This window comes from Colletotrichum abscissum (assembly GCF_030869225.1).
Source record: "Colletotrichum abscissum strain IMI 504890 chromosome Unknown Scaffold_1.1, whole genome shotgun sequence".
NCBI classification, from domain to species: domain Eukaryota; kingdom Fungi; phylum Ascomycota; class Sordariomycetes; order Glomerellales; family Glomerellaceae; genus Colletotrichum; species Colletotrichum abscissum.
The window spans coordinates 1,698,386-1,710,595 of NW_026849987.1; the positions used below are offsets into that span (position 1 = coordinate 1,698,386).

At 55.3% G+C, this 12,210-nt stretch overlaps 6 protein-coding genes across 6 annotated transcripts; 2 read left to right on the forward strand and 4 right to left on the reverse strand.

Annotated features, from left to right (window-relative positions):
- Positions 1–1,077: 1,077 nt before the first annotated feature.
- On the reverse strand, positions 1,078–2,214 carry CABS01_00523 (uncharacterized protein; the record flags this gene model as incomplete). The annotated part of the gene is made up of 1 exon (XM_060533904.1): positions 1,078–2,214. One exon carries the CDS (start codon positions 2,212–2,214, stop codon positions 1,078–1,080), a length of 1,137 nt encoding a protein of 378 aa, XP_060406418.1.
- Positions 2,215–3,050: 836 nt separating this feature from the next.
- CABS01_00524 (uncharacterized protein) lies at positions 3,051–3,771 on the forward strand (the record flags this gene model as incomplete). The annotated part of the gene is made up of 3 exons (XM_060533905.1): positions 3,051–3,349; positions 3,401–3,567; positions 3,623–3,771. The coding sequence occupies 3 exons, from the start codon at positions 3,051–3,053 to the stop codon at positions 3,769–3,771; spliced, it is 615 nt and encodes a 204-aa protein (XP_060406419.1).
- Positions 3,772–3,923: 152 nt separating this feature from the next.
- CABS01_00525 (uncharacterized protein) lies at positions 3,924–4,517 on the reverse strand (the record flags this gene model as incomplete). The annotated part of the gene is made up of 1 exon (XM_060533906.1): positions 3,924–4,517. One exon carries the CDS (start codon positions 4,515–4,517, stop codon positions 3,924–3,926), a length of 594 nt encoding a protein of 197 aa, XP_060406420.1.
- Positions 4,518–5,871: 1,354 nt separating this feature from the next.
- Positions 5,872–8,245, forward strand: CABS01_00526 (uncharacterized protein; the record flags this gene model as incomplete). The annotated part of the gene is made up of 5 exons (XM_060533907.1): positions 5,872–5,918; positions 6,171–6,527; positions 6,618–7,055; positions 7,126–7,382; positions 7,455–8,245. 5 exons carry the CDS (start codon positions 5,872–5,874, stop codon positions 8,243–8,245), a joined length of 1,890 nt encoding a protein of 629 aa, XP_060406421.1.
- Positions 8,246–8,557: 312 nt separating this feature from the next.
- On the reverse strand, positions 8,558–9,699 carry CABS01_00527 (2OG-Fe(II)oxygenase family Oxidoreductase; the record flags this gene model as incomplete). Its single annotated transcript, XM_060533908.1, has 2 exons — positions 8,558–9,188; positions 9,401–9,699. The coding sequence occupies 2 exons, from the start codon at positions 9,697–9,699 to the stop codon at positions 8,558–8,560; spliced, it is 930 nt and encodes a 309-aa protein (XP_060406422.1).
- Positions 9,700–10,321: 622 nt separating this feature from the next.
- On the reverse strand, positions 10,322–12,009 carry CABS01_00528 (uncharacterized protein; the record flags this gene model as incomplete). The annotated part of the gene is made up of 3 exons (XM_060533909.1): positions 10,322–11,506; positions 11,590–11,650; positions 11,711–12,009. The coding sequence occupies 3 exons, from the start codon at positions 12,007–12,009 to the stop codon at positions 10,322–10,324; spliced, it is 1,545 nt and encodes a 514-aa protein (XP_060406423.1).
- Between the last annotated feature and the right edge of the window lie 201 nt (positions 12,010–12,210).

Consider the following 12,210-nt stretch of genomic DNA (forward strand, 5'->3'; position numbering starts at 1 on the left):
GGCCGTACAAGTTGGACACCTCGCGTCCTACTGGTGGCAGGAACATCGTAATGAAAATCGAAGCGGGATTTCTGAGGATGGCATGGATACCAGAACCGGGCGAGGATGACCCGCCGAAATGGCACTTGCTTGTGCCAGTAAACCATCCATTTCAAGACTCGGCTTTGATGCAGTTATTTAAAGGAAGTTTGGTTGTACCCTAAGACATGTACTGCCGGCGTCAAGGCAGCCTTCTCAGTTTATCGCACTCTCTTTTGGCATAGCAATAATCAACACCAAATCGTTGACCATGCCAGTAAACATGTTTTAAAGAATACGCTGTCGCTTGTGCGCTGATGATGCTAGTTCCCATGTCCCTTTGCCCATACAGTCCCTACAGTTGTTGAGTGCCCCCTTGTACTAGACACGACGGTTACGTATTACTTGACATCTATCGCGTCTATAAGTAGGCAAGGAACTTTTTCAAATGTAACGCAAGGGACATAGCTTTGCATCATCAATTCGGAGTCCACTTCTATCAAAGTGAGTTCATCCTAATATAGTAGCCACAATCAGAAGCAGTGCCGTGGTGACACTAAAGATCCTTGCCAAATCACCCCCTATAGGCTTTTGGGTGGGCGCTGACTCCCGGACTTCATACTTCTGAGCAAGGTGGGAGGGAACGCAAAGGGCCTGCGAAGGGCGCGAGATCTGTTCTGTTCTTGCTCCAGATCTCACAAGTGCCACGAGATATGTCATCCCGGTGACAATCCCTATGATATCGTTTTCCAGCGTTGACAAAGTTTTATTTTCGCGAAACTTTGAGCTGGCGATCTCCTTGACAGGGCAGTCCAGAGCCAGCACACGACGAGGGTGCTGATCGTGTGCCAGAGGTTTCCGCCTTGGTCTACTTGATTCCACGGGGCATTCGAGATGCTGCCCTACTCGTGAGTAAGACTACGCGTCTCTAGAACCTTTCATTCTTGGTTCAAGTGGTTACACTAGCCGTAACGGATATGCGTAGGATCGGTAGTGCGGCAGCATCTGGTATTCGCGGAGGAGACTCGAGGCAACAGGCGGAATTTCTTCAGCACGTTGCTAGTTAAACACCTCGCCCTTCATCAGCACTCGAGCCGTGCGGCGAAGATCCGCCGACACAATCTCGCCATTGTCAAATGTAGCCCCGATATCCACCTTACCGCTCGGGTGCCCAATAACGACAGACTCCTTGGCACGGCCACCGATGAGCTCCGCCGGTATCGTGCCGGGCAACTGACTAGCAGCCCCGAGACACAGCGCAAGCGTCAACGGCACAGCCTTGTGCGCCTGGCCCATGGACAGCGCAAGACACCGGATGTCTACGTCATCCGAGCGCGTCTCGGAGAAGAGCAGCACGATCTTAGGTACGCTCTCTACGTCCGGGTTCAGTCCCATCATAGACGCTCCCGCGCGCCGGATCCCGTCCAGCTTGGCCTTGAGCTTGGCATCCGCCTCGACGACCTGCGGCGTGAGGTCTTCGGGCGAGGGGATGCCCAGGTCGGCGGCGCGGACAAAGACACCCGGGTTGCTGACGTCGACGAGCGAGGCCTGGATTGTGCTCGCGTCCGGGAGGAGGAGCCAGTCGCGGGGGTTCCCCGTGGGGAGGGCCTTGCCCGTCTTTGCGCCGGCGGGGTCCAGGAAGCTTAGGGTAATGGGGGAAGCGGTGCCGGGGACGCCGTCCATGGTGTAAGCGCCTTCCGGGGCGTATCTTGGTGAGCTGGTCCCGTCAGCGACGACCCTGAAGCGCGATGAGATGACTTTTGATGTGTTGGTGTTGAAGATGCGTACGGTAGCGAACGTCTGGCCGTCGGCCCCTTGTTCGAGGCGCGGGTTCCGGATGAGACCTTCGTCCAAGCTCATGGGCCCCACTGCCGACGAGAGGTTTCCGCAATTACCTGCTGTGTCGAGGCTGCCATCCTTGATGCCAACTTGAACAAAAGTGTAGTCCACGTCCACGTCGGGGCGCGAGGGCGGAGACAGCACGACGATTTTGGACGTTGATGAGATGCCCGAGCCCATCCCGTTGAGTTGGCGGCCGTAAGGATCCGGCGAGCCCATGGTGGCAGGCAATACTTTGTGCCATTCGCTTTCTAGCGGGAGGTTGTGTCTGTGGATGACGAGACCGTTAGACGTTCCGCCGCGGACGAAGAGCGCGGGAAATGACCGTGACGACGAATAGGGGCGCGTCGATGACATGTTTGCGGATAGTCTGGATAGCCCGGAAGCAGCGCTCTTTGTGTTCCTCAAGAGACTGCGGTGAATTTCCTGTAGAATCATCTTTGCCAACGATTGCGACAATCAAAATAATTGTTGTTGTAGTTGATGTTGGTATTATTGAAATAGACAGTCCTGTGTGGTTGTTTTCCGCCTGATTCCTTACCCACCACACGGGAAATGTCCGTACCTGGGCCAGTTCAAGCCACAGGCGGCGCGGCGTCCGTCTACAGGGGTCGTGGACCACTGAAAACCGTTAAGCACCGCCAAGCCGGAAGCAGACGAGGAGGATCCCTGCAGTGATCCTCTCCAGAGTCTCACATCTCTTCTCTGCATTATGAGTAACTCACCATATTTTTACTTGGTGAAGTACTCTATGTCATTTGGCGTGCGGTCGAGTCTCATACAAAGGGAAAATAGAGGTAAAAGAAGAGGGAATGGGAGATTTTGGCACTAATCCAGACCTCAATTGCCTGACGACAGATCGATCGGCCGAGTGATGACCGAATCGGCACCGAAGTCATACAAGTCCAAGCCACCCGGGCTTGAGGCTTATAAGACCGTCTGAAGGCAGGCATCGCGTCCGCTTAGCTGGAGATAAGCATGGACATACCGTAATAAGCGTTTCGGGTTGCGGAAACAAGCTTAATCATGGGTTCTTGAGAATCGTCGGTATATGAGATTCATATTCCCCCTCTTCCGCCTCATCTCATCTGACATCATCGCTACAGCCACGTTTTCAAACCACAACACAAGAAGCATCAATAAACTCTGATAATCATTATACTAGAAATCAAAGGATTCTCAAATTCGACAGAATGAATCCATACGTCGAAGTGACTTTGAGCTGGCTTCTCAAGAACTCCCGCGCCCACGACGCCAAATCCTTCTACACATCCCCGGCCTTCGCCTCGCATACGGAGCAGACGATCACCGTCACGTCGCCAGACTGCGGTGCGTCTCCAGCTACTTTGGGTCCGGAGTACATCACAGAAGGCGGCGGCCGTATTCCCGCGCTGTCGTGGTCCGCGCCGCTAGACCTCGAGTCAAAGGTCAAGGAGTGGCTCATCGTGGTCGAGGATCCGGATGCGCCCCTGCCGACGCCCATCTGTCACGGGTAAGTCGCACACATTTCAAAGAGAGGAAAATGCTGACTTGTGGACTGTAGTGTATACGGTGGCATTGCGCCTGAGAAGAAACAGGTGAACCCCAAAGACTTTGAGATTGAGGATGAGAGCAAATCTCTGCTAAAGGGAGGGTTTTACTGGGGTAAGGGGCGGAGGGAGGGTGTGTATGTTCCCCCGCGGCCCCTTATGAACCACGGTACCCATAGATGTGAGTTTTGATTTCTCTTGCATTCAGGTAGAATGGGAAGACTGACAGTCGACAGATTTCTTCCAGATTGTTGCCCTGAGCGAGCCACTGGATAGGACAATGCTGGAGGCCCGGGCTACTAGGGAGCAGGTCGCCGAAGCCATCCAGGGCAAGGTTCTGGGTTGGGGTATGTGGGTTGGAAGTTGTGAGAGGAAGTGGACGTGATATCAAGGATGAGAATTCCAACATTTAGCGCCATTTCCTAAAGGATGATGACAAGCAATGCGCGAATTTCTAGGTATCTTGATGAGAATACGAAACCATAGCGCTTGATGAGGTCGCCGATGAAATTATGTGGTGTGAATGAAATATGACCTTCAATTGTCTTTATCAAGACGATGGTGAATCGCGTTCACATGTTGTAAAATCAGGAACGCAGAATGATCGGGCTCCAGGCTCGTGACGTCCAGACACATTTCGTTTTCATCCCCAAACTGAAATATGGTTTCCTCCTCCCGAATCTTTCTCAGAATCTCATCGTCAGTCAACTTGGTGTTACTAGCCCCCTCACCATCTTTAGCACACCTCCGGCCTCCAAGTCTCCTGACATTCTCGTCCACGTCGCAATGTAACACGATCGAGATGAACGGCACGCCTCTTTCCTCAGCGGCCGCCTTGTAATTTTGCGCCGCTTCGCTGCCGAGAGGACCCGACTCCCGCGCGTCTGTAAAGATGAACGTCTTGTCCGCAAGCGCAGGGTGTGTGGCGATGGTGTCCAGAGCGTGTCTGCGGAATGTGGTTCTCAGATCGTTGTAGGCATCGGCGTCGTCGCGATCGAGCATGGCGGCGACGGGGTCGATTACCAGGTGGTTGTGGAAGACGCGGCTGCGTGGAATCAGTTTAGAGAGAGCGCTGGCGACGGTGAATTTGCCGACGCCCGGGTAGCCGTTGATGTAGATGAAGCAAGCCATTGGATGGTGCATAGTTCCCAAAATACGCAGATGTTCTCGGCGGCGATTTCACCAAGATGGTCAAAGTGATTATCGACCTGATTTTATTGAGAAACCTGAGAGCTTTCTCCGACTACCAGCCTCATTCAAAAGCTTTCGAGGCCGTTGCGCCTTGCCTCAGTGACTCATCAACGTGAGACCAAGCTTCATACCTCCTCTATGGCGCACCGTAAGGTACATTGACTCAATAGAGAAATTGGTAAGTGGTCCTTCTCAATATTTTCCACATGGTCAATAAACGTCGGCATGCATCGGCCTGAAGCATGTGTTCGAACATGGCGTCTAGGTAAGTGTGTATTGAGTAAGTCGTGTGCTACACGACAAGCGTCTGACTCGTCGCCCTGATCGCAAAACACCATAGACTTCTCGCGATGACTCAAACGGCGGATCGAAAGAGAGGCATCGGCTTCGTTGTTGGCTAGATTGCATATCAAACGTGCTTACCTTAAGATAGAAGAAGGTACGGACATTGTCCGCGATAAGACCGCCGTTGAATCCTTCAGAAATGGACTTGGTAAGCGCACGTGATCGTCTCCTCTTTCTCTGGTTGCGGTCGCGTCTTTCCCAGCATTTCTCATCAAACCGCACTCCTCCTCACCTTTCTTCTGCATTGCCGAAACCGCGCCGAGTTTCCCTTTCTCTCCTCTCCACCTCTGCCATCAACAACTCACACAACCACAGCAGCTGCCAGCAAGTGAGCCAGACAATCAGAGCGAGCACCCACAAGTGCGCCAGAATCGGCTCATTTAAACACACAAAGAGGCGTTTAAACCTGGACAAGGAAGCAGAGCGCACGCACGCACGCGCGCACCCTACCCTAAACTTGATGGACCCGCCGCTGAAGAGCCCCGCGTCGGCACAGAGGGATACCTCGCCCAGTCCTCCAGTGCCGAACCGGATCCGGCGCAATACAGCATGCACGAGCTGTCGCGACTCCAAGGTGGGCTTTCACTTTTCCTCTGATACTCCCTTTTTGTATCTCTACATACCTTTCATACATACCCTGGACCAGTTCATCTTGTATCTGTCCCTCAAACCCCTTGCATGGCGACCTTACCTCGTGGTGTTTTAATCTTTTAAACGTTCTGCTGCCACACATGTCAAGCATGCCCCGTGCCCCTCCAACGCCTCTCCCGGTTCCCATTCCCATTGGATCGCGGTTGACATCCGGGACTCGGGAAGGACGGATGGGGGGCCACCTCGTCAGGTCCCCTGGGGCTCATCATGCAATGTCAGCAAACATGCCGACGAGACTTATTCTGTTCCTTCGGCCTTTTTGCATGTTCTAGGAATCCGTCGCACTGCTATACCGAATATGACGTCCCGTATGCTAACAGAACGTCTTTGGACGACTGGAAATAGGTCAAGTGCAATGCGAGCTACACGCCCAACAAGCCGTGTCAACGTTGCTCTAAGCTCGGTATACAATGTGTCATTGACAAGTCTCACAAGCGGATGACCAGACGAAGGTGGCTTCCCTTCTCCTCTCTTCTCCTTTCCTCCCTGCTCCAAAGGCGCCCGTCTTTCAATTCCCGGTGCCCTATGTTATTGTGTGTGTCCTTTCAATACAAGATCACGGTCTAATATCTCCGCGCGTGTGTGAACATCAAACAGCAAACTAGAACAACTCGAAAAAGAAGTCCAAACGATCAAGAATGCCGTCAACCCGAGCCCCGTCTCCGCCACTGGCATCCTCCCTCCGGCCGCCTTGCCGCTGCCGCTGCCGAGCCCGAGCACTGCCTACCCCGGAGCCGCCAGTGCCTTTTTGGACCACCGGCCGCCCCCCTCCGCATCAAGGGTGAGCCTGCCGGCCTTGTCTCCCGTTCAGCAGGCCCGCCAACCGGAGCAGGTCCCAACGCCAACCCTCACATCACATACGACACCTACGGGTCCCGCGAGGCAGCCCGCCCAGCCAAGGGCTTTGGGGTCCAAGGTACTGTCTGGGGAGGATATCGATTTTTACTTTGACCAGTGAGCTACCTTAACCCTTCTTCATACATCATCTCCAAGCCAGCACATATCCATATCAGAAAAACAAAGACTGAGACGACATGACAACAGCTACTTTGAACACTTCCACCCTTATTTCCCCATCGTCCGCTCTCAGGACCCAGACAAGCTCTACAAACAGAGCCCCATTCTCTTCTGGACCCTCATCGCCATCTCCTCGCGGCGGTACACCCGCGACGCCGGCCTCTTCCCTTTTCTCATCGAGAACCTGCCCCGCGAGGTCTGGGCCGCCGTTTCAAGCCCGCCCATCAGCATGTCTACTGTTGACGCCCTGCTCGTCCTATGCACATGGCCCTTACCCTCCATCCGCTTCCTCAACGACCCGTCGTCCTCGTACGTCGCCATCGCGCAGAATGCCGCGCTGCTGTTGGGTTTGCATACGGGCCGTGGCACACATCCCGAATTTTGTATAGGGCCGAACCGGCAGACTGATATCACCGACGAGGAGGCCTGTTTTACGTGGATGGGGTATAATATCCAGGCTCAGAGGTACGTTTTTGTTTACTTATAAACATATGTGACTCAGTTTCGGCAATTGGTATCTGACTACGTGGCATAGAGTCGCCTCAAGTAATGGTTTCCCGCCCCCGGCCGGCTTCTTCAATGAAGCCGTCAACAGGGCCGCCGGTGGGAGATCCCTCCCTGATGCTCTGGGGTACTTTGGCCTCCTTTACGAGATGCAAAAGTTTTCCAACAGACTGAGCCGGACCGTCTTCTCCGTCGCCGAAGAAGGCGAAGGCGTGCCAGACACCGTCATTCAGCTTTTGGAAGATGAGCTGAACAAGCTAAAGCAGCTACAGGCTCGTCACAACTCTGGTTCGTCAACATGATTCTCTTTTGCCTTCCCCCGAAACCACGTCGAGAACCGCCCTTTACTGATGAGTACAGACCTCGACCTCTTTACCATCCTAGCAGTCCAATTCGAGCTCCAATCCTACTACTTCATCCCCCTCTCCACCGTGGACAAACCCACTTTCCGCCACAACGTAAACCGCGCCTACAGCACAGCCCAAGCCCTCATCAACCTCTCCTTACGCCTCGAGTCCTCGCACCGTTTCCTCCTACACGCCCCGCAACACGTCTTCCGCACCATCCTCGACGCCGCCGCCGTGATATTCGACGTCCTCGTCTCGGGCCACGCCACAGATGTCGAGCTCGCCAACGCCGACGTCTCGGTCAAGAACGCGCAAGAAGCCCTGCGGCGGTGTTCCGTGCAGGAAGGCGATTTCGCCATGCGCGTGCTGCGCATGTCGGAGAGTTATTGGAGTCTGAGGCACATGATGCCCAAGCTGGAGGCGCCCATCTCGCAGTACCCGCACCGTACGGGTGCTGTCATCGCGTTTGGGACGCTGAGACGGTGGAAGAAGGAGCTTGATCAGGCGAGGGTTGGGCAGGGCGGTTCTGGTGTCGGTGTCGGTGGTGCCGGTGGTGTTGCTGGAGGAGGTGGTGTTGGACAGGGAACCGGGGTGGGGGGCACGGCGTCGACGCGTGAGTGTAGGGGTGGCCGGGGGTTCGGTGGGAGTGTTGCTGACCTTGTGGTAGCGGCGGCGACGGATTCGAACGCGAACCTTGTGCCGGCGAGTGACCCGCTGCAGGATATCGACTGGTCGATGCTCATGGACGATTTTGACTGGACGGCTGGGGGTGGGGGAGAGCCGAATTTCCTTGGTCTTTCATAGTAGGCGTCGTTGTGTTTGTGAGAAATGCGGCTAACGTGCGCGTGTGTGTTCACTCGATAATTTCTTCCTTGTTTTTCTTTCTCATCTTCTTCAAGCAAGCCGGAGCATTTTGGTGGCTGGATATCTTTGCATCATTTTGGGACGTATGTTGGGGGGGGGGGGGGGGCTATATCACTTGAGAAGGCGTGCTGAAGGTTGGCGTTCATATTGTCGTACAAAAGAACAGACTGAGCAACACTTTATGTTACCATGTTAAACTGAGCATGATTCGAAGCTATGATGCTGTATGGAGCACGTCCGACTCACGCCATCTCACTCTATCCTCCCAGTGCTCCAGATATTCAGCCCGACCTTGACGCCTTTTATGACCGGCAGTCCGGCGTGCCACGTCTCGTCATACCCGGCACCGCTCCCATCAGCCCGGAAGTTCTCCCAGTATACCGCGTTGCCCGGAACGGGCTTGAAGGTAGTCCCCTTGGCCTCCTCGTCACCTCCCATCTTCTTCTCATCACCACCATCCCTCCCTCCACACTCCACAAACCGACACCAAACCTCCTTCTTCAACCCCGGAACCTCCAACAACGGAAACTCCGTCCCGCCACCAACCAACCCATCCCCGTTCCCCGTCCCAGGTGGCACCTCGTTCCCGTCCTCGCCGCGCGCGTCAACCCACGCCATCATACTACTCACCCGCCCCCACCCGCCGCGGTTGGCGGTCCAGTCGAAGTGATACGAGTAGTGCCCGCCTTCGACGTACCGCTGCGTCCGCAGCCTCTCGATCCAGAGGTCCTCGCGCCAGCCCTGGAGGGCGCGGGCGCGGGCCTCGACGCAGCGGACCGTGTCGTCTCGCGGGAGGAGGGCGACGTCGGAGGAGCGGATGGAGGTGTCGCGGTGGGTGTTTGCGCCGTTGTGGGTTATTGTTGAGGGTTCGAAGATGGGGTTGCTGGTGAGTGAGTGAGTGAGATGAGTTTGAGATGAGTTGGGGTGAGGTGAGATGAGATATGAGTTGAGATTGAGTGTTGGGCGAGTGGGAAGCTTATGAGAAAGCATGGATTCATCTTCCTCATCTTCAATTGTAACCAAGGTTCCGGATGCGTGTGTGACGCGACACGAAATAGGGAAGGCAAAATACATGCATGTAATAAAACAACATACCTAACCTCAAGTAGGTGCTTCCTTTCCTCCACACTCAAAAACCCTTCGATATACAACACCAACGGCTCCTTGGAAAAGATGCGCACAGAGTAGTCGTCGGGTGGGCACGACAGAGCCGTGGCGTTGGGATGTTCGATGGCGAGAAGGGACTCGTTCATCTGCGGCCGGGGCGTGCGGGCCACCCGGCTCCGGCTTGTGCCGCTTCGGCCACCGGATGTTGACGACGGGGAGAAGAAGTCGACGAGGGGGTCGGAGAAGAAGATGAGGAATGCCACGAGGGCGATGACGTAGGAGATCATTGTTGGGTTGGTATGAGATGCATTGGTGGCTTTAGAATTGTCAATTGGGAGTTGATTGGGTGTGACTTCCTTTGAGACGAACAGAAAGCCAAGGTGAAGAAACGAGAAATGTCGTTGGGATAATCAGGCGACTTTCATGTTGGAGGCTTCCGCGTCGCCCGCGTTCTGCGGTGTTGGTTGTCAAGGAGGGCTCCGCCACAGCCGGGCCGTGCAAATCCGCGACACACTGTAGGAACATGGCCATATTGGACGCGAGATGACCCTTATTTCATCTTCAACTACCTCGCATGGTACTACTTAATCACATACAATTACTACAATGAACCAAAAAAGAGTTCACCCCCCCGGTGGCGAATGGGGGCTACATCTCTTGGTGCACATGCTGGGATTCGAACTCGGGTACTCGCTAAGCCTGTCGTCGAGTAGGCTGGTTGGCGTATAAATTGATTGTTGACCATGAACCATTCCACCACCCAGCCAGTTTGACCTGACCCCCGACCTAGAGGGCGCCTGCTGGCTGGTGACAGGAATGGAATTGAGGAGGTCTATATACCCATCAAGGTAAGGCGGTAAGGCACGGTAGGTAAGGTGGTGGTATATTCCAGATGTCCAGGTGTGTGTTCTACTGCTTCTTCTTCTCACCAACATCCGCCCCGCTACGCCTTCCATATCCCGTCTTGGAGTACGCCGCCACGAGCCTCCACAGAACCCACGCGAACCCAACAACTACCGCAGCCGCCGTCCCGGCGCGAACCCACTCTGCCTGCCCGGCCTCGAGAACAGGCACGCGTACGGTGCTCGTGAGCCGACCTCCGTCTCGTCCGGCAGCGGGTCGCGGCTCCACGTGCCAAAACACCGTCCTCGGTCCGAACAACGCGTCATATCCGAGATTCACCCTCTCAAACGGACTGCTCGGGAACTTTGTCCCCTCTTCGGACGAGCACGCCCAGAAGACGGCCGGGTAGGGCACCTCTACCTCGGTGTACCCGCCCAGCGCGGGCTCCAGATATCGGAGGTGCAGCGGGACCTCCGCCGTCCACTCTTGGTTCGTCTTCCCCTCTCCTGTTGTCGTTGGCGGCGCGAGCTCGAGAAGGACACCGGAGCCCCACGGCTTTGTGGCGTACGCGGGCGCCTCAAGGTCCACGGGCGCGCTGGCGTAGCGCAGGGCGGTCAGGTTCTTGGACTTGAGGAACAGGTCGTCGGCGAGCTGGTAGCGGTCCGCAAAGATAGTTTTCGGTAGCGTGAGGTGCGCGTGGATGGAACAGTAGGCATCCTCCACCGGCGGCTCAGCCGAGTCGAAGCGCAGCTGCAGTGTCGGGTGCAGGCCCGTCGGCTCGAGGAACGTTGCAGAGAAGGAGCTGGCGCGTTGCGATCCCTCGTCTCCCGAGTCCGAATGCAGCCGGTGGCGGGCAGGCACGTTGAAGAGGACGGGCGCGGGCTTCTTGTGCTCGCCGAGGACGGTGAGGCCGCCCGCCATGCCGATCTCGTGCGGCTCCGGCTTCGCGGTGGAGTCGGTTGTGAGGATGCCGACCTCGGTCCTGTGGTTCGATGTCGAGGCGACGGCGACGCGGTGTTTGCCGTAGGGCCATTGTGCCGTCAGCTTGAGGGCGTGCGAGATTGTGTCGTAGGAGATGTCAAAGGATGCCGCCGTCTTGAGGTCCTCTGCGCGGGACTTGCAGTTCGCATCAGATGCCGGGCAGAGCTTCTCGGCTGTGTACTGGCTGAAGGCGGCGAGTTTCTCTAGGGGCTCGTAGTATTGGAGTGCTGCGGAGTGAGAGAACCTATCGTTGGGGAGGGTTGTGAATGACTTTGTTTGACAGAGTTAGTCTTGATGGTCTTGCCTGGTTGGGTGTGACTTCGGGAGGAGGATTGTCTGGAAGTATAGCTTACCTCTGACGATGTACAACTGCTCCCACCAAAGGCGTCCTTGAGAGCCGTGCAAAGTCTTGTCCTTTATCTCATGTTAGTTTTCCTTATGTTGCCCAGATGATACCCTCTGATCGAGACTCACGCGTCCCATTTGGTCTCCTCCTTCTTTGGCGTATAAAACAGATGGAAACCTGGTGATACCCTCGAAGCCAAAGGGCCAATAGTGTCATAGGCGAACGGGCTAACCCATCTAATGTGTAGCTCATGACTCTCACTCAGAAGCTGGGATAGCTCAGAGGGAAGCTCCTCAAGGGCCAAGGTTATTCTATCTTCCCTAACAGATAAGAGCTCGGGACCCTTTACGCCGGCATCACTAATCTCAAGAGACTCCGGAGGCGCGCCGTCACTAGGCTTATGAATGAAGGTGATTCGCTGACGCATATTGTACGATGACCTACGCAATCTCGCTGCAGACTGGGGCAAATGAGTTCCGCTTCAATGTATCCGTAAACGCTCTGAATATTACCAGAAGATAAGTAAACAAGATGCAAGGTGGTAAGGTCAATGAAAGTGGATTCTCCGGTGACGTGAACGGGTTGGTGTGATCAGTGAGTGAACAGTGTGCTCGGATGGGTCCGTTGG